This window comes from Dreissena polymorpha, chromosome 10, assembly GCF_020536995.1.
Source record: "Dreissena polymorpha isolate Duluth1 chromosome 10, UMN_Dpol_1.0, whole genome shotgun sequence".
NCBI lineage: Eukaryota > Metazoa > Mollusca > Bivalvia > Myida > Dreissenidae > Dreissena > Dreissena polymorpha.
In genome coordinates, this window is record NC_068364.1 from 80,545,071 (window position 1) to 80,565,341 (window position 20,271).

The 20,271-nt window shown below is 33.4% G+C and overlaps 2 protein-coding genes across 4 annotated transcripts in view; both read right to left on the reverse strand.

Moving 5' to 3' along the window:
• Window positions 1-1,456: 1,456 nt before the first annotated feature.
• LOC127849272 (uncharacterized protein SCO4629-like) lies at window positions 1,457-2,857 on the reverse strand. The gene is given in 3 exon segments (XM_052381989.1): window positions 1,457-1,594; window positions 2,015-2,089; window positions 2,849-2,857. Coding segments are annotated over 3 exon segments (222 nt in total).
• A 7,345-nt stretch (window positions 2,858-10,202) lies between these two features.
• Window positions 10,203-20,271, reverse strand: part of LOC127847051 (glycerol-3-phosphate dehydrogenase, mitochondrial-like) — a 60,482-nt gene continuing 50,413 nt past the window's right edge. The window contains exon 17 of one of the 3 annotated variants that reach the window (XM_052378592.1): window positions 10,203-10,324. In XM_052378592.1, the coding sequence (XP_052234552.1) occupies window positions 10,214-10,324 (111 nt within the window). In that variant the 3' untranslated portion in view covers window positions 10,203-10,213. The remainder of the gene's footprint in view (window positions 10,325-20,271) is intronic. The other 2 variants (XM_052378595.1, XM_052378597.1) reach the window with 2 other exon arrangements.

The following is a 20,271-nucleotide window of genomic DNA, read 5'->3' on the forward strand; positions in this document are numbered from 1 at the left end:
TTGTATATTCTAGGCATGTCAGACAACGTAATGATTAGAAAGAAGCGCCCATAGGACGTTACTATGACGCATTAAACTCCGTTCTCTAAGGCTAGTTGATGAACAGGCATATTTCATAAAAGCATGCTACAACTACTTATTTCCTAAAATATGGCTTTCGCGTGGCAACATGAAAAATAATTGAGTTCTACGCATATCACCTTAAAATTCTTTAATCATCTAACCATGGATAATACATTGATAAACAAAATGTACATGTATAAAAACCTATAAAAAAATAAGGCATAGCTTTACTGAAAAGCATACAAATTTTTACAGCTATCCATGTTAAAATGTTTTTTCATTTAAGATAGAAACCATATTACACAATACAACATAGACCATATAATCCATCTTATATTTTTAAAACGTATTGAACATACAACTAAGTAGAATATGAACACAACTTAACAGGACAACAAACGTCTGCCTTTGCGCTCTGGCAGATCAACCGTCCAAACGTACTGAACGCTAGCAGCAGCGTTACAAACCTCATGACACTGAAACCACTTGGATATCCGATGTTGAATAAACTACAATAAATCTGGAATGGAACAGTTCACAAACTATGTATATGGTGTAATTTTCCAAGAACATTAGTTCGCTTTTCGACCGTTAGACTTCTAAATATTTCAATTTATAAATATTTTGTCAGCTTTAACATAAGCAATATGTGTGTATTATAACTGCAATCGCTGCTGTCTTCAACTGGCCCTGCTGTCACTGCTTTAAACTATTTTATGCCGCTTTTATACAGATAGACATCATCAATAAGGCTAATTTGCCGGCGCTAATTTATTCACTTTAACACATGTGCCTCATGGAAATGACAGTCGTGTTTTCTTGTATTCTCTGATGGTGCTTTCACTTCTTTATATTATTAAGATACAGAGACTAACAACCGGTTAATGAGGATAGAGTTGCAAAGATTGGTTTCGTTGTAAAATTAATTTGTGTTATTTAATAAATTAGCTTCATATATTTTCTTGAGTCCTTAAGAAGATACATTAAACGAGGTATCATTCGGCCATTAAAGATTCATCAAAGTTTATTGCTAATAAATAGTGTTAATGTTTTCCTAATTAACGATTAAAAGTGTCTCAAACCTGTTATAGTACTGTTCATTATGATTCATGATTAAATCCAAAGAAACGGTAGATCTTATATATTTTTCGCCACACACGTTAGTTCGCTTGTTAATATAACATAATAACGATCTTGGAATCTAAGATATTATTTTGTCATATTTTAAATCGCCGTTTGCCAATATGTTATTAGGCCCGTTCAATAACAAAACATGCACCAACATGTCACGTAGATCAGTTTTAGATCAGCCGTTGATAAGCTCGTTTTGATATTACAATAAGATAAGTTCCGATGACGTCACATATACCGCCATGTTGTGAGGATCATCAGGTCATTGGTTCATGAATGTTGCAAACGCCCGTCGATCCATGTAAGGTTTTTGAACCAAAAGTAGTGATGTTGGTGAAACTTATTTATGTTGAATTAACGCGCATAAGAATCGTATGTTCTCGCCGGTGTCAGTGGATTGTTTTTAATGTACATCCGGACACGAGGCACCTCCTATCTCAGCAGCGCGGTCTTCAAACACTTTCGCCTCGGGTTTGTCAAACAATCCTGTCATAAAAAAGTCATAGGTTAAATTTAATTTACAAATATTTGAATGGCTTGGAACTTAGTTATTAGCATAAATTTAAGTCGATTAACTATGTATCGGTATAAGTACTCACACATTATTTTTACAGTTTATCTTAAGTATATATCCATTTAATGATTTTTCCTATGCAAAATACGTTTATTGAGAGAAGACGGGTTTATCTATACAACAACAGTGTTGCACATGATAGTACGAATAGTGTTTTCAATACAAAACCTAAATTTCAATAAATACGCATATTTGACCTTCTGTAAGTTTTCCGATTTTTCAAGAGCACACGTTGACATGACCGACTTGTTGTAACCATAGAGACGCTGCTGTCTCTGCCACCCGTAGGCCGTAGCTTCCCAAACACAGAATGACGTCATGCTAAGAAAAGACCTCTATGTCCTTATATATGATGTCTCGTCACTTAACTTACAAAAGAAGTCGCGCCAGAAGCTGGCATTTACATGGGCTGTGAATTATGTACGTAAAAGAGATATTTTGTCTCTCTGTATTGTCAATTTAAAAGTGCTTTATTTTATCTTTATCATCACTTTCTAGCTTATACTTTGCGATGAATCCATTTCCGTTCGGGTTACTTTTTGCAAAATCTCGGAAAAATTCTTGGGGTCCAAACGGTTCATTATGGCTAAAACGGACAATGATATTTTTGCCACAAGCGGCATTGGTTTCTACGTTATTTTGAAACCTAGGTCATTTAATGTTTTCGTAATTTTGACACACCGGGTATGGGTTCCGACGTTATTTTGAGCCCCCGGTCATTGGTTCCAACGTTAATTTTTAGACCTCGGTCATTGGTTCCAACGTTATTTTGAGACCACGGTCAATATTTTGGCACACCGGGCAGTGGTTTAATCTACGTTATTTTGAGACCTCGGTCATTGGTTCCAACGCTATTTTGACACCCGGACATTGGCTCCGACGCTATTTTTAGAGACCCCAGACAAATGTTCCAACTTTCTGTTGCCACATAGGGCATTCTTTTTGTGCATAACTTTTAGCAGTAAAATAATATATTTTCGATTTATAATGTGTAATGCCAGGTTTTCATTTCAATAGGGGCAATTAATGAATGCACAATATTTTATACAAGGCCTACATTAGTATTATATAAAGGATTACATTAGCCATTCTTTATTTGAACCCGGCCCTTCATATAACCATGTCATTTTGCACAATGCTGTTATTAATTTTGTTTACGTTCGTTCAGCTGATCATCTATTCATTGCGGTGGAAAGATGCAATTTTCCATTTTCTCAGTCAGCTGCAACAGAATATGGCATGTAATGGAAAGAGATGACATAGTGGACCAGTACACGGAGAGGAATATAGCACGAAGGGATCAGACATTCGTTCCACTATGCCTGATGTTATAGCAAGGATTTCTTTTTGTGGTGCAGCTTAAGTGTAGCTCCACGTTTCGTATATATTTAAAGTACTGCTGTGGCGTATTGGATATGCCGTCCGCCTAGCAAGCAAGATGTATCTTGTTTGATCCTCTGTCTGAGAGCACACCCTTTTACCGCATTTAAATTAATAAAACTCAGTATAATGAAATCGCGCGATTGCGCAACACCTTATATTTAATTTGCATCGCAGAAATCAATAACATTACAATGTAACAAAAGACTGGACATGGCGTCGAATGCTGGGCACAGAAATCCTCAGTGAAAACGTGCTGTGATTTTACTTATTCACCTCCGAAACAGATTGTGCATGAACGTATGTCATTATTAACGTTAACCATTAGTTAATGTCATCGATTAATGTCGAAGAATCAATGTTTATTAGAATAAGTATTGCTGGTGCTTGTTTTCTGCTTAAGTTTGACGAATTTTAATATGATTGTATAAACAAATACGTATAAGCTTACTGTTTGTGACATAACTCCAGTGGCTTAAGTAAACTATTAATATAACCACTTATTAACGATTAATTAAAACTGAACTTAGCTTAAACTCGGCTACATAGGAATGCCAACATTACATACAAACGACAAATAAATTCACACAAGCCGTTGTCAGTTCTCTGCTTTGAAAATGATCCCTACATAACCCGAGTTCCTGTTCATTTAATAATAACGTTTTCGAAACGAAACCGCCTCATTGAAAACTTGTTTCCATCATTAACGTTTCACGTGACGGTTTGCAAAAGGAATTAACCAACCTTTTGAATGATGTTGTTATTGCATTTAATATATTCCCACATTATTTCTGAATTTTAAATATCGTCATCTGTTTCATGTGTCCCTGCTATTTTGGACTGAGTGACATTTTTCGCGGAAGTAACCAATCGTTATACATCGGCTATCTCCGGAATTGTCCGCAAGATAGGCCTCGAGTCAAATGGTCGCCATCTTGGCTGGTATTACTACTTTATTACCCAAATGCTTATCAGTCTATTGTTATAAGGCTGTATGCGACGCGCATTGAACAAGCGCCAAACATTCTACCGAAACTTTGATATATTGAGCACTGTCTACGTGCATTTGTGTTGCAGTTTGACCAATTATCCAAGTGATTTACTTTTCCAACATTATTGTCCACTTTTGAAAGTGAATTTACGGTATTTACAAAACCCACCAACGCCAAAGTGAAACTGCATACATTACGTTTCGAGTTGTAAACATTAAAGATGTGTTCAGTTGGAGGAAGCGAATCGTTCATACACGACGGAATATTTATGCATTACAGACTATCATTGCCGATTGTTGTACTGGCTAAATATACATTAGATGACCGGTCATGTATAAAAACATTAATCAAAATAATGTCTGGGTTTATCATTAATTTAATTAATTTATGTTTCTGATATAATTGGGTGTATCTATTTGTAAATGCAATGATATTGTTAAATTAACAGTTTTTTTCATAAATTAACATTTAGTGTTTAATAATTATCATTTAGATAATATAACTAGAATTTATCATGACAATTATGAATTATTCTAAAATTATCATGATTACTTATTTTAAAGAAGAATTTGAAAATTGTATTCATTTTTTTAATGATGACATTTGCTTGATTCAAATGAATTCTATGAATCAGGATTTTAGTATTCAGTTTAAACCTACTTATTTTAGCTCGATTCAATTAAAAGTACTTACTACTTATTTTAAACGCTCTTGAGTCCGTTTCCTGCGCCTAGAAGCAGGACTTGGTGTCTTTGGGAGAGTTATAAAGAACACAGGGGGGATCGAACCCGTGATATCCCGATCGCTATATGGACACCACGTCCATTACAGCACGGAGCCATTTGAATATTTTAGTACTTCAGCGTTATATAATAGCAACACAAATATGGACAATTATTCATGTGCAGTACCAAATAAGTCTAAATGCATACATTGTAATTGTGCATCCATCTGCATGCATGAGTGATAACTACCTGTTCTTGATTATTAGTTGCGAGTTCGCTTTTTACAGGTATACTGGATTATAAAAGACTGATGAGCATCAACTTGACAACTAATCAAAAATGATACCTTGTGTGGCTGATTCTCAGGACAAACCCACAGTCATTGCGAAAACTACAGTGTGAAATGAAAACACCACTGGATTGTGACAATTTAGCTGACCAAGCAAATGTTATCATTTAATATATATAAAAAAACTTCCAGTTTAATATACATTTTATATCAATTATGACATTGACCAGCACAGAAAATAATACAAAGGTTGATTTTCCCAATATTCACTGTTACAATGTGATACTGTTTATTCTTCTCAGTTTTCTGTGTCTTAAAATAATAATCCTAAATGATGTAATTGAAACATACATATTTTAGTACTAGTTTTACATGAATATATATATTTCAATATCTTTCTATCAATAGTCAATTAATCTAAGTTTAAATTATTCATATTTGCTTTGATATTAGTTTTCTCTATAGGAGCCAAATTAATATCACATGAGCAAAATAACAATATCAGCTGTATTCCTTGATTGTGTGAAAGTACTTTAGAAATCATGGATTATTATTTTACTGCGTCAGCCTTAATTTTTATATTATAAGTGCTAACAGTGATGTTAAAATGTGTATAATTGAATTGAAGATGCATCACTATTATAATGATACATGTATTAATTAATAAAGAATAAATAACAATCATAAACTGTGAAATTACTTCAGTATTGTGCGAAAGGATTTGAAGTAATTTTGTGTTTTTGAATTATGATTTATGTGAATTTTAATTAATATATCAAACTGTGAATGGACATCATTTTGGTGATTTTCTGAGACAAAACAGTTTATTTCATATTCAGAATGTTTTGTTGTAATTTTAATTCTATTATTTAAGTACAAGAAGCAGTTTTCCATGACTTTTTTTATTAAAAGTGAGGTCAAATTTTATCATTCTGACAGCATTTTTCAACTGTGTTCATGAAAGCATGGACACGGTTTCATTTTTTGAGTAATTAAAAAATCCAACGTAACATTTAGTTTTGATGTAAAATCAGTTGTTATATGCAATTGTCCATTTCACTTATAAATTAAAACAGAATATTATACATTATTGAAAAGATCATACCAAGATTTATTTCTTATTCCAACTGTGCATAGCGTAGTTAATTGAATATTGTTTATATATAGTTAAGGAACTGTTAGGGAAGCTCTATTTTGTATATAACATGTATTGTATTGTACAAAATGCATTATTTCTACGACAAGCAGACCATATTTGGCCTACTGCTACTAAATAGTCACTGTTATGCATATGACACTGTTTTTGATGCACATAAATAGCTTTTATTATTACTACACTTGAGTATTTGTTTTCTGACTTTTTTGAAGTATTTTGCAGGAGAGTGTATTAACGGATTTGAAAATATACTTAAAACACACTAGAATGCACTTAAACATATTTATTTCCTCCTAAAGTGTATTTGTGAAGATAAAACATACACTTCAACACATTGAAGAGCATAAATACTGCAATAAATGCAGAAAAAGTACATTTTTTATGTTAATAGTGTGTCTTGTCTACATTTGCAAGTGTATTAAATGTACATTAAAGGGACGGTCAACCACGACGACGTAGAAAAGAAAAGTTCTAAAACACCGTATTGTATTACAATTATTAGTTTATATTGATCAAAATATCACGACTGGTATGTTACATTACTTGAAAAAAGTCATTTTTTCAGTATATTCGGTATTAAAATGTTACTGGGTATGTCTACCAGGTAAACTATAAATAACGCAATTAGATTGATCATCATCGTCACGTGTTAAACCCACAATGCAAATTGCGATTGCGTAGTGAATTCCAAAATGGCTCCGAAAAAGTTGGCTAGCGCGAAAAATATTAAGATATCAGAAAAACAAAAGCGACATCGGTTGAGACATGTAAATACTGGCGACCAATGTCAACGTTGGAAAGAAATTAAAGATATCATAGGCGCTACATTCGACTGGGAAGTAGCGAAGCTCCTAATTGACAGGTAGGTGTTTATTTGGACAGTCGAGGGGTTTTCTCCAATTGTTAAAATCAAATACTTGTATTAAATGAATGACATTGTAACATACTTGACTTTGCTTTTAAACCATGACATTCGTTTGGAAAATCTGCTGTAGCTGGATACGCTTTAAAAATACACTGATCATTTGTGTTAGTTCATATAATTTTCGATTTCAAATGCGTTTCTAAAACTTTCTATAATGGTTAGCGAGTATTTTCCGGACAGTAGTATTTTCCGGACGTTCTATTTATTTCATTTAATTTAAACCGTAAATCAAATCTGCTCTGTCACATTATTTTATTATCCACAAGAGAAATTATGAATATAGAATCAGCTTAAATGACATGCCTTTGACACTGTGATTGTGTTGTCCATAGCCCCTCGGACTCTATGGTGTGTAACCTTAGTAATTGTTTTGCATCGGTTGTTCCACTGTTAAAAGGCGGGGTCCGTGCAAATCACTAAAAATAACAAATTTCCAGTCTTTATAGCCCACATTGTGTAAGTTGTATGTATTTTCTCGCTTTGTTATTTGTTAGGTTTCATTTAGGTTTGATAATCTACTATTAGTACAACCCCGTTTTGTTTGTTTCTCAAATAATTCGTACTCAATAATTTTCGTACTTGTTTTTCTATTAAGCAACTTATATATAGTATACAGCTATGTTAAGATCTAACTCATACTTCTCACAATTCTGTAAGCTGTGTTAATATTAACTAATGCAGTCAAAGAAAGTTGCATTTTGAATTTAATGATTTTGACTGATTATGACGCAATAAAGTAAACAATTGTCTTTTCTTCTTTTGTAGTATTTTACCACATTTTGGTCACAAGACGATACAATAAACAGTTTTAAATATACATTGAGTTTGCTTGTACCATGGGGCTATCTTCATGCTAGCAACGTCAGAGCATGACAGCGATGTATTGTTTCAATATAAAATGTTCAATGCATGACAATAAACGCAAATTGCTTCACAATAAATAGTTTTCTGGAGGAACCCTGCTTGCAAATTAGAGCAGTTTTTCTCCCCTAAATGCCTGAACATGGCCCATTTTGCCCGATCTTCTACTTCAAGGAGCCACATTTCGCTCATTTTTTTAAGAAAATTTGTCAGGATTGTTTCTACATGTAGGCCAATACCTTTGTTATCAATGTTAATTCACAGTTGTTTCAAATTTGACCTTGAAATATTTTAATTTTTCCAATTTACTTACCCTATGTAAGTTCATTCGAAAATACACCGCGCTGCTGGATTGGTCTTACCTGGCTCACCAGGCATCGGGTTTCCTGTGGTGATATTTCTACTACAAATATGATAATAATAAAGTAACATGTAATGCTGTATAGCTGAAACTAATATAGAATTTTTACAAAAATTGATCATTAAATTACAGGTTCACATTATTATATTTATTTTTGTTGTTTATCTTATTGTTCAACCTAATAATGAACCTATGTATGTCAATCTAGACAAATATGCAAGTGCATCAAAGTTACAACTGACTCGTATGCTTGAGAATATTGATGTGCGTTTCAATACCCAGTGTTTACATACCTGTAACTTTCATTGACAAATAGCCAATACATTCGACATTACTTACAATTTCTTTATTAAGAAATATGCAATGTTAATGTCTCCTAAAACGACATGTTTTTTATGCAAATCAAAAACAAACAGTTACTTGATTGATTTGGTAATAGCTGTATGAAAACATGCCCTGTTTGCATTTTTCCTAGGGAATTTATTGTTTAATCTCCAAACTCTTCTCATAACCCTTTACCACGTTGACTTAGATACGTATTTTGATGCATTTGTAGTCTCTTAGAAAGTTAAATTTAATGAAAGACCTTTTTCAAGTTTTATAGGCTTCAATTCCAACCCTTAGATACTGATGAGCAGCAAACAGCATAAAACCTTGACGGACTGCGAGTTAATCGTAGGCTGTTCTCGTTTAATGCTGTTTGTACATAGTCATTTTCACTTTGCTTCTGAGTGGGAAAGGGTTAATACATTTTTGTAATATCCAAACAATATTCAGTCAAAATAAAATGCATACAAAACTTTTTCCGTACTTACTAGTAAATCAGATTAAACAGACACATAGTGGTCAGAAAATAAAATAGAACACAGTAATTTGTAAAACCAAAACAAATAATAATGTGAATGCATGTGGATAGGCTGTAAAAAGCACTTGAAATTCATAACAATGACAACAAAAGTCTACCTTTACTAATAACAAGAGATGTGTTTGTAAGAAAAACAATGCCCCCTATTGCGCCGCTTTGAAAGAAAATTTCAATATATCATTTGGCAGATTTAGAAATTATCTCTCTTTTAAAACTTATTACTGCCCTTGGATTGTATTTTTTTACTTTTGACCTTTAAGGATTACCTTGACCTTTCACCACTCAAAATATGCAGATCCATGAGATACACATGCATGCCAAATATCAAGTTACTATCTTTAATATTGCAAAAGTTATGGCCAATAATTATTAAAGTTTTCGGACGGACTGACGGACTGACGAACGGACGGACAGTTCAAATTCTATATGCCACCCTACCGGGGGCATAAAAATAGTGATAACAGATAATGCTTTTTTCTGATAAAATAAATAATTTCAAAATTTTAATTGTATTAACTATAAATAACAGAGAAAAAAACATCGTTCAGCACTAAACAATTCATACTCGTATTTCAAATTCAGCATATCAATAAATTGTTCACTGTCTTGATATTCTTTCATTTACAATATTGTATCACCTAGTAAAATCATACCTTTTGTTTGTAAAGAAAAACACAGTTAAATGTTATATAATAAAATGAATTAATTTGAGAAAAGCATCAACAATATATCAGAAATATAATATCTTCATATAGAGTATAAAACTTGATGTTTAGACAAATAATGATGTTTTTGCAAGTAACAATCAGATACGGTCTTTGGATAATGTAAAAAAGTCAATTACCGGTAAAATCAATAAATCGAACAATTATACACATAAAAAAGGTATTATTAAACGCCACCCCCACTGCGTTCAACTGTTATTTTCTCGGTGCTTGCCAACTCAGCAGCCTTAGCGAATCTAGAGTTGGTAAGACTTCCAATCTTCAGAGCGTTCATCAACTGAAATATAGATCACAATGATTGTAAATAAAATGAATGTAAAGTTTTGAAAGGTTTAAAGGCTTCTCACTGGGAAATAGATATGATTGATCCAGGGTTAATAAAGGGTAAATGAATGTAATCGTTTCTACCACAACATCTGGTTTACATGCAAGGTACAGTAATTGTGTTAACATTTGCATATACCAAGTGATTATAGAGATGATGCTAACATATGTTAACATGTATATGCCTCCTTTATATTTTTTTGCCATGATGTGCAATAATTTATAGCATATGGTACTGTTTTAATTATTAAAATTCTGTTATTACTTAATATAACATTGTAGAACAAAGAATTGATCAGGGTCTTGGAATTTCAAAATTTAATGTAAGGATCAATAGATTGTATAATATAAAGTTTTTTAGGATTGAACAAATGAGTAGGACCTGAGATAATATATTGTTAACTCAAATGAGCCTTATATCTGAACTGCAAATGCATATCACATTGCTGAATATCATTTCTGGAAAGCTTTACCTATGTCTTAAAGGATGCTTTCTTAACACATTTAATTGCTGCACACTTTTGCCAGAGCATCTTAGACATCATTACACTACAACAAAGCAAGAACAAACACAAATGTGAAAGGCAAAATGAATGGCTTGCATGAAAGAAGCAAGAAGACAAAACATTTACTTTGCTTCTGATAGCAGTACAAAGATTAGTATTGCATTATCTCACTTGAATAATCACCTAACCTGTTCCGCAAAAAAAGTTATTTGTTTACACTTATATTGCAAAAAATGTAGGTTGGTTGGCTGGCTAAAGTTGTTAACCAGGTTTTCCGAAGGAAAAAACTGTTTATTAGATTGGCGAATGCGGGCGGGCTGGCTGGCGGGCTGGCTGGCGGGCGGAACAAGCTTGTCCGGGCCATAACTATGTCGTTCAGTGTCAGATTTTAAAATCATTTGGCACATTTGTTCACCATCATTGAACGGTGTGTCGCGAGAAAGAATTACGTCAATATCTCCAAGGTCAAGGTCACACTTTGAGTTCGAAGGTCAGAAATGGCCATAAATGAGCTTGTCCTGGCCATAACTATGTCATTCATTGTCAGATTTTAAAATCATTTGGCACATTTGTTCATTATCATTGGACGGTGTGTCGCGCGAAAGAATTACGTCGATATCGCCAAGGTCAAGGTCACACTTTGAGTTCAAAGGTCAAAAATGGCCATAAATGAGCTTGTCCTGGCCATAACTATGTCATTCATTGTCAGATTTTAAAATCATTTGGCACATTTGTTCACCATCATTGTACGGTGTGTCGCGCGAAAGAGTTACGTAGATATCTCCAAGGTCAAGGTCGCCACGACTAAAAAAAGATTGATTTTGAAACAAGGGGGGTAATTGTGATGAACAGTCAGTAGCAATGAACATTTTGAGTTGCAGTTGTCTCCCTTTATCATACTTTTTTTAATTGAAAACCTGGTTTTGTGACAATTTTGTCCCTTGTTTTCATTTTATTTTAATGATTCCTAATTAAATAAGAATAAGCTATGACATGCAGAAATCTAACACATCTCTATTTAACATTATTTCTAAGTTAAGTTACTTTCAATTAATTTACCAAACATGATTGAAGCAAAAATGATGGCAATTGTTAAGCTATTTATGTGATTTAAACCAACAAAAACCTCAACCTGGAAAACCAAAAAAGGATTGGCATTAACAAAATAAAGGTAAGTTGGCTAAGTGGGAACAAACAACTTTTTTGTAGAAGGCATGTGCATATATTTGAGCACGTTAGTTCTTCCTGCAATGGGGAACAAGAAACAGGCTGAAAGACTTGATTGATTAATAACACAATGATTTTCTATGGTAAGACAAATGTCTGTAAATACCAATACAAGTGTAGTTAATTTACAAACAAAACATTTGTATTTGAAGGTGATACCTTTTTTAATTATGCATAATACATGTGCTTCAGTGTTGTTTCTGTTGAATATGAAAGTATTTAGTCATTGATATTCATCTACTATATTGACACTTAAATATTATTTACGGCCATAAATATTCATATTTAAAAACATGGTTACATGTTTGAATATACTTTTGTATGTCTAACAAGTGTAAACAAGTTATTTGGCTTTCAATCAGAACTCTTACCATATAGGTAAGGACCAGTGTTGAATTGATTTAAATGGTTATTGTGTTAAGTTTGACCAATTTCACAGAAAGCTCTTTAATGCCTTATCTTAAAAAAGTGAAGTTTCGGTACCACTAAAATAAAAATCGTGATTTAGAGACTAGGAACTAAATTAAAGTATTTGCCTTTACTGGATTATAAAAGAGAATGGTATAATCAACCAAGCACCACAACGAATATTTAGCAAATAAAAATACATGGATTTGCATTTTATATATTTTTATTGCACAAGTGTAATTTATTAAACAGTAGTCTTTTTTCATACATATGTGAAGTGTAAATGCTAGATTAATAAACCTGAAGCTCAAATATAAATGTTAGCCGTGACCATTTAATTTGAAGTAATATTTTAGCCTTTTTTAAATGGTGAATAATACAGTATATAGTTTAATGTGAGGAATACAGCGTGATAACACTTTTTAAACTGCTAATATAGCATGAAGTGTTTATTTATGACAATGACTTGATTTATTTCTAACGAAAATGAAGAATTTTTAGTTGATTTCGAGTATTTTTTCGTACTTAAAATACTAACCAATACTCACCGGCTAGCTTTTCAATCTTCTGGATCATTATTGCGTTTCTTGCAGCAAACCCAACCCCAATCCACAGTTGTGAAAACATCTTTGTGGGGAGAAGTCAACAAGCCGTATCAAGTAAGGCCCCGTAACGGTAAGAGACAAGAATCTTTGACCTATGGGAACACGCCATATTAAGCATCGCTATGGCACATATAAGTCACGATGTAGGTTTTACCTATCTGAGTATATGTTATAAGGAATTAGATTCGTGTATTATCTTTTACATACATTTTATCTAAGAAACATATAGGAATGTATTGAAAATTTGTGACCTTGTTTTGAGTTAAAATAAATATGTCTGAAAAGACGGGATCCTGCTTAGAAGACGAGCTCGCTAACATCAAGGCTACTGAGAAAGTACTATTTGTTAATTTCATGGCTTTCGTCTGTTGCAATACGTTTTCCATGATCTACTTTTCTGCCGTTGAATGATTGCATTTAGAAAAATATCCTGCATTATTTTACAAGTATTTGTGCCCAAGATGTGCTTTCCGTACGTACAGTATTTCCACTAAGAGATGTTACAAAAAGACCTATATACACATGTTGAGTGTGAGGTATCGTGCCAGCAACACATATCTTGTAACGTTTTAAAATATGTCATGAAGTGGCTTCAGATAAGTTTTCCTGGTGCTGGTTTACAAAATAAGAGATCGTATTAAGCATTCGCAACTTTTGTTAAACTGACGTAATCTTTTGGATCACGAAGTGAAGAACATCTAAAGGACACACTAGCAGATAGTATTTAACAAAGGGCCATGATGGCCCTGAATCGCTCACCTGACTAACCAAATACAATCCCAACCCAGATTTTATCAAGATAAACATTCTGACCAAATTTCATAAAGATTAGATAAAAACTGTGACCTTTATTGTCTACACAAGGTTTTTCTATTTGACCTAGTGACCTAGTGTTTGACCCCAGGTGACCCAAATACAATCCCAACCCAGATTTCATCAAGATAAACATTCTGATCAAATTTTATTAAGATTGGATGAAAACTGCGACCTCTTCTGTCTACACAAACAAATTGTTGACGGTTTTTCTATTATTTGAACTTGTGACCTAGTTTTTTGACCTCAGATGACCCAAATACAATCCCAACCCAGATTTCATCAAGATAAACATTCTGACCAAATTTCATAAAGATTGGATGAAAACTGCGACCTCTATTGTCTACACACGATTTTTCTATTATTTGACCTAGTGACCTAGTTTTTGACCCCAGATGACCCAAATACAATCCCAACCCAGATTTTATCATTCTGACCAAATTTCACAAAGATCGGATGAAAACCTAGGCCTCTACTGTCTTCTCAAGGTTTTTCTACTATTTGACCTAGTTTTTGACCTAGTGACCTAGTTTTTGACCCCAGATGCCCAAATACAATCCCAACCCAGATTTCATCAAGATAAACATTCTGACCAAATTTCATAAAGAGTGGATGAAAACTGTGACCTCTACTGCCTACACAAACAAATTGTTGACGGACGCACGCACGCACACACGCACACACATACAGACGCCGGACATCACACGGTCACATAAGCTCACCATGTCACTTTGTCGCGTTTCCCTTTTTGGGCGATTTTTTTACTTACTCTCTAATTATTACATTTGTACATGTTTGCACTATATTCATTGCTTTTTTCATAATTATGTTTGACAAGATTCAATTAAAATTGAATTGAGATATAATAAGCACATCAATGTATTAAAAAACAAGATATTTTAGAAGTTTTCACAAAATAATCAAATTATAAGCATATAATCTTCATATTTGTGACCCCCGGGTCAGGGCCAAATTTGACCCAAATGGCGTAAATTGAAGAAACTTGGTAGAGGACTATGAGATGTAACTGCAGAACTAAATTTAGTAGCCCTACGCCCAATGGTTTTAGACAAGATTTTAAATAGGCAGTTTTTAAGCATTTATTAAATTGTGTGACCCCTGGGGCAGGGTCAAAGTTGACCCCAGGGGCATAATTTGAAACAAGAGGACCAAGGGAATGGTAGACCCTATATACTCCAACATGTAAACATTAAAGTGAAGTATATATCTAATATAAAATGTCTAAATGATGATGCCAGATCTGCTCATTTTGAGCAATTTCTTCATTTATAACAATGATTTATAAAATACCAAAATCAATTCCTTCATTTTCCATTACAATTTAAGTCTTTAATTTGGAAAGTCCAAAATGTGTCATTTGGTAAAGCATTAACCCTTTACCAAATGACACATTTTGAACTGTCCCAAATTGAAAGATGATGCAGACAACACTTAAAATTATAATGGAATATGAAGAAATAGCTTTGGAAGAGTATAAATAATTGTGATAAAAGGAGAAATTGCTCAATATGAGCAATTTCTCCTTTAAAAACAATGATTTATACAGTCTTCTGCACCAAACCCATAAATTCTGTTGCCGTTTGGTAATGGGTTATTCCAACCAAAAATGTGGAAATGGATTAACCCATTACAAACAATAACAAGAATTTACTGGTTTATTGCAGACGACTCTAGAAATCATTTGTGATTAAAGGAGAAATTGCTTATTTTGAGCAATTTCTCCTTTTATCACAATGATTTCAACCCTACCAAAGCTTTTTCTTCACATTCCATTACAATGTACTTTGTCATCTGCGACCTCTTTGAATTTGGGACAGTCCAAAAGTTGTCATTTGGTAAAGGGTTTATGGGTTCAACAGAAGTTGACCTTACATCTTCACAGGTGTTATGCAATGAAGGATTTCTTGATGTACTGTTAGGGGAGTTACCCTTCTACCTCAGATGACTTAAGAAGACAAAAGAAGAAATTGCTCATAGCAAGCAAAATCTCCTTTAAACACAATGTTTTCTACCTATTTGGTTGAGGACTATAAGAATTCAACACATACCAAATTTGGTAGCCCTAGGCCTTATGGTTATGGACAAGAAGATTTTCAAAGTTTTCACAAAATATGCAAAAACGTATAAACATGCAAAGTTCAAAGAGCTCCTGCGGCCATGTTTTTCGACGAAACAAATTTTCTTGAACAACTTTTTTAGGGGAGCCTTTAAGGATCATCCCTGTAAAAAAAAATGAAAATCCGACGAGCCGTTTCTGACGAGAAGATTTTTTAAGGTTTTGACCATATATGGGCATGGCGGCCAGCTGGGTTATGTGACCAAATTTTTTTTAACAATATTTTTTTCCCGTGACGTAAGGATGCTCCACATGAAATTTGTTTGAAATTGGCTCAATGGTTTAGGAGGAAAATATGATCTGCTCAGGTACGCTAAAAAGTGGACTTAAACATTGAGATAAAAGGAATTTTTGCTTGTTTTGAAGAGATTCCTCTTTTTTCTCAAAATTGACAAGATATCATCCACAAAACAGGCAACCCATGTTCGCATAAGGAAAAGGGTAACTTGGAAAAAAATGGTATCCATTTAACCCTTTACCAATCAACATATTTTGGACTGAACAATTTCTCAATTTCCCACAATGATCCAACCCTACCAGAGCAATTTCCTAAGCAATAATCACCTCCCATTTTAAAAATGGTATCCATTTAACCCTTTACCAATCAACATATTTTGGACTGAACAATTTCTCAATTTCCCACAATGATTCAACCCTACCAGAGCAATTTCCTAAGCAATAATCACCTCCCATTTTAAAGGAAAAATAATTTCTCATCAACAAAACTACAGCATTAATTGATTTCTGGTAATTAACCCTTTTCCAAATTGAAAGAGGTTGCAGACGACAAATTAAATTATAATGGAATAAGAAGAAACTGATTAAATAGGGTAGGAAGCATTGTGATGAAAGGAGAAAATGCTAATTTCAGCAATTTCTCCTTTTATTTCAATGATTTCCACAGTCACAAACATTTGCAGAAAGAATTAACTTTTCTGGGTTAAGGGTTTATGTGGTCTGCAGCAAAGCCATCAGAAGAGAATCGTGTCAGAGAAACCTGGCCTGTAGCCAGCAATCCTTTACTCTAATAGCACTATTAATTGGAAAAAAGAGTACACTATAATTATTTCTAAATCTGCCATCTCAAGGAGATAATTCTGGACTTAATGGTCCGATATTGCTCATTTTCGACAGGGCTCGAGTTTTCATTGATATGAAGACACTGTGCAAGTTTGGAAGGAATTGGATGAAAAATTTGGACTTTATTGCATAAACACCATTTTCTCAATTCAAGGGGAGGTAATTCTGTACTTCATGGACCAATAATGCTCATTTTTTTGTAGGAATCGTGTCCTCATTGATATAAAGACACTGCAAATTTGGAAAGGATCGGACAAAAAATGTGGGAGATTTTTTAAAGTTTTCACAAAATAGGCAAAAACGAATAAACATGCAAAGTTCAACGAGCTCCTGCTGCCATGTTTTTTGACGAATCAAATTTCTTTGAACAACTTTTTCAGGGGAGCCTTCAAAGGTCATCCCTGTGAAATTTTTTGAAAATCTGATGAGCGGTTTCTGACAAGAAGATTTTTTAAGGTTTTTACCATATATGGTCATGGCGGCCATCTTGGTTATGTGATCAAATTTTTTTTAACAATTCTTCTGTCCCATGACCTAGGGATGCTCCACATGAAATTTAGTTGAAATTGGCTCAATGGTTTAGTAGAAGATGTTTACAAATTGTTTACAGACAGACAGACAGACAAACGGACGGACGCCGGACGGTGAGTGATCACAATAGCTCACCCCGAGCTATCGCTCAGGTGAGCTAAAAATGTATAATCGCCTAAAACTTTAATACAAATATAATATACAGTGTTCAGATGGAATAAATTGATTACACTAATTGCGGAGTTTGGTATGTCATTATTTACTAGTTGAAATCATTAAGTTATACCTGGCTTATATACTAGACTAGACTTTAAAAGGACTTGCTCATAAATTTTCAAGTTGTCTTATTTAAGTCAATAAATGGTTTTACAGCAAAAACAACAAGAATTTTGTTGGTGTTGGTGTTTTTGAATAATATAAAATAAGTATACAATAGTCAATCATAAGTCATGAATATGAGACATTATTATGTAAATCTTTGTTGTTTTTTGCAATATCTGTTTTTTATAATTTTCAAACCACAAAAATAAAACTGATAAATAAAACTAATTCGATGCGTTTGCCTTATTTGTATGTTCCAATTTAATATATCAATAATATATATTAAATACTTAGGTTATTTTGAAAAAATAAAGTTTGCGCGAAGCGCAAGTACCGGTGACAATACATATTGAAATATATTATTTTAACAATTAATGCATTTAATATATTAAAAACTTCGGTACTTCTCTAAAAACATAAAAAGGGCCGAAGCGTCTACATGTAAGTGCCGAAATAACTAATTTCAAGTGCCGAAATAACTACCGAGTGCCGAAGTGACTCAAGTCCGAACTGTCCAGGTGCCGAAAAGACTAGGATTCTTTCCACGTAAGGTTTTTGAAACAAAAGTATTGATGTTGGTGATGTTGCATAAACGTGCATGAGAATCGTATGTTCTAGCCGGTGTAAATCGATGTGTTCTCAATGTGCATCCGGTTACGAGGAACAGCAATCTCAGCAGTCTGGTCTGCAAAAACTACCGCCTCCGGTTTGTGCAAAACAATCATGTCATTAAATTGATATGTTAAAAGCTAATTTACAAATAGTTAAATGACTTGAAACTTAGTTTTCCGAAGCATTTTAAGCCGTTAATATAATTATATCGCTAAAAAAACTCAAAAATGCTTTTTACAGTTTATCTTAAGTATATATCCCTCTAAATAAATCTCCATATACAAATTACGTTTATTGAGAGAAGACGTGTCTGTCTATTTAAAAAATTAAATAGTATGGTATTATGAATAACATGAGATTGCCAAGCAATATTGTCCCCTACCGGTGAAAATCCACCATTGTCAGTAAAAAAAAAATTTTTTTATCTGTTGCCATAGCAACCAGAATTCTTGACGTAGTAACGAAATGAAATGACGTGCATACTCTCCATATTGCCATATATCCATGTTTCAAGTTTCATGAAAAAATATTTAGAACTTTGAAAGTTATCACAGGATCCAGAAAAGTGTGACGGACTGACAGACAGACTGACCGACTGACACACGGAGCGCAAACCATAAGTCCCCTCCGGTTTCACCGGTTGAGGACAACAATTGTGTATGAGATATGTATACAGTTTTCCAAACCTGTGGAATATGAAGAATACATAGAGGATATTTGTTGGATTCGGTGGATTATCGATTTTAATTCACAAGTGATCATAGAAAATAATATTTTCACGAGTGGCGCAGCCACGAGTGAAAATATATTTTTTCTATGATCTCGAGTGAATTAAAATCGATATTCCACCGAATCCAACAAATTTTCTTTTTATTTTATGCTTTTTTCACCGTTTATATAAAGTGTTTAAGAGTTTAACTAAAGAATTTCGCTGGGATAATGACGTCATTTCGTCAAAAAAATGACGTCATTTCAAAGTAAACAGTGAAATTTATCGATAATTTTCACTGATAATTTTCACTGTTTGAAACAGTGAAATTATCAGTTTTAATTCACTGATATTTCTCTATAAACCACCGGAAAGCATAAAATAAATAGAATTACTTCCTAGACGACTGCGCTCGTTTTTTGTAAGATTTGGAGTCTCTGCTCACTCGCTGAGAATTCAAACTGGCAGATACGCTAAGAATAACATTCCATGAAATGAACGTTATTGTCTATTGTATTGACCTTGATTTAGCAGATGAATACCATTTTATATATACCTCTGTTACACTAAGTTAAGAAAATAAACATAGTAGCTGTACATTTTATATCAACTCATCTGCATATAAACCAGTTTCATTAAAATAACAAGAAATGGGTTTGTCAGAAACACTATATCCCCTACTGCGCCGCTTTTATTTTTATTATTTATTTATTTTTCATCATTTGGCAGGTTCAGATAATTATCTCCCTTTAAAGCTTATTACTTCCCTTGGATTTGTTTTTTTGACCTTTGACCTTGAAGGATGACCTTGACCTTTCACCACTCAAAATGTGCAGCTCCATGAGATACACATGCATGCCAAATAGAAAGTTACTATCTTCAATATTGCAAAAGTTATTGCAAAATGTTAAAGTTGGGGCAAACAAACAAACCAACCAACCAACGGACAGG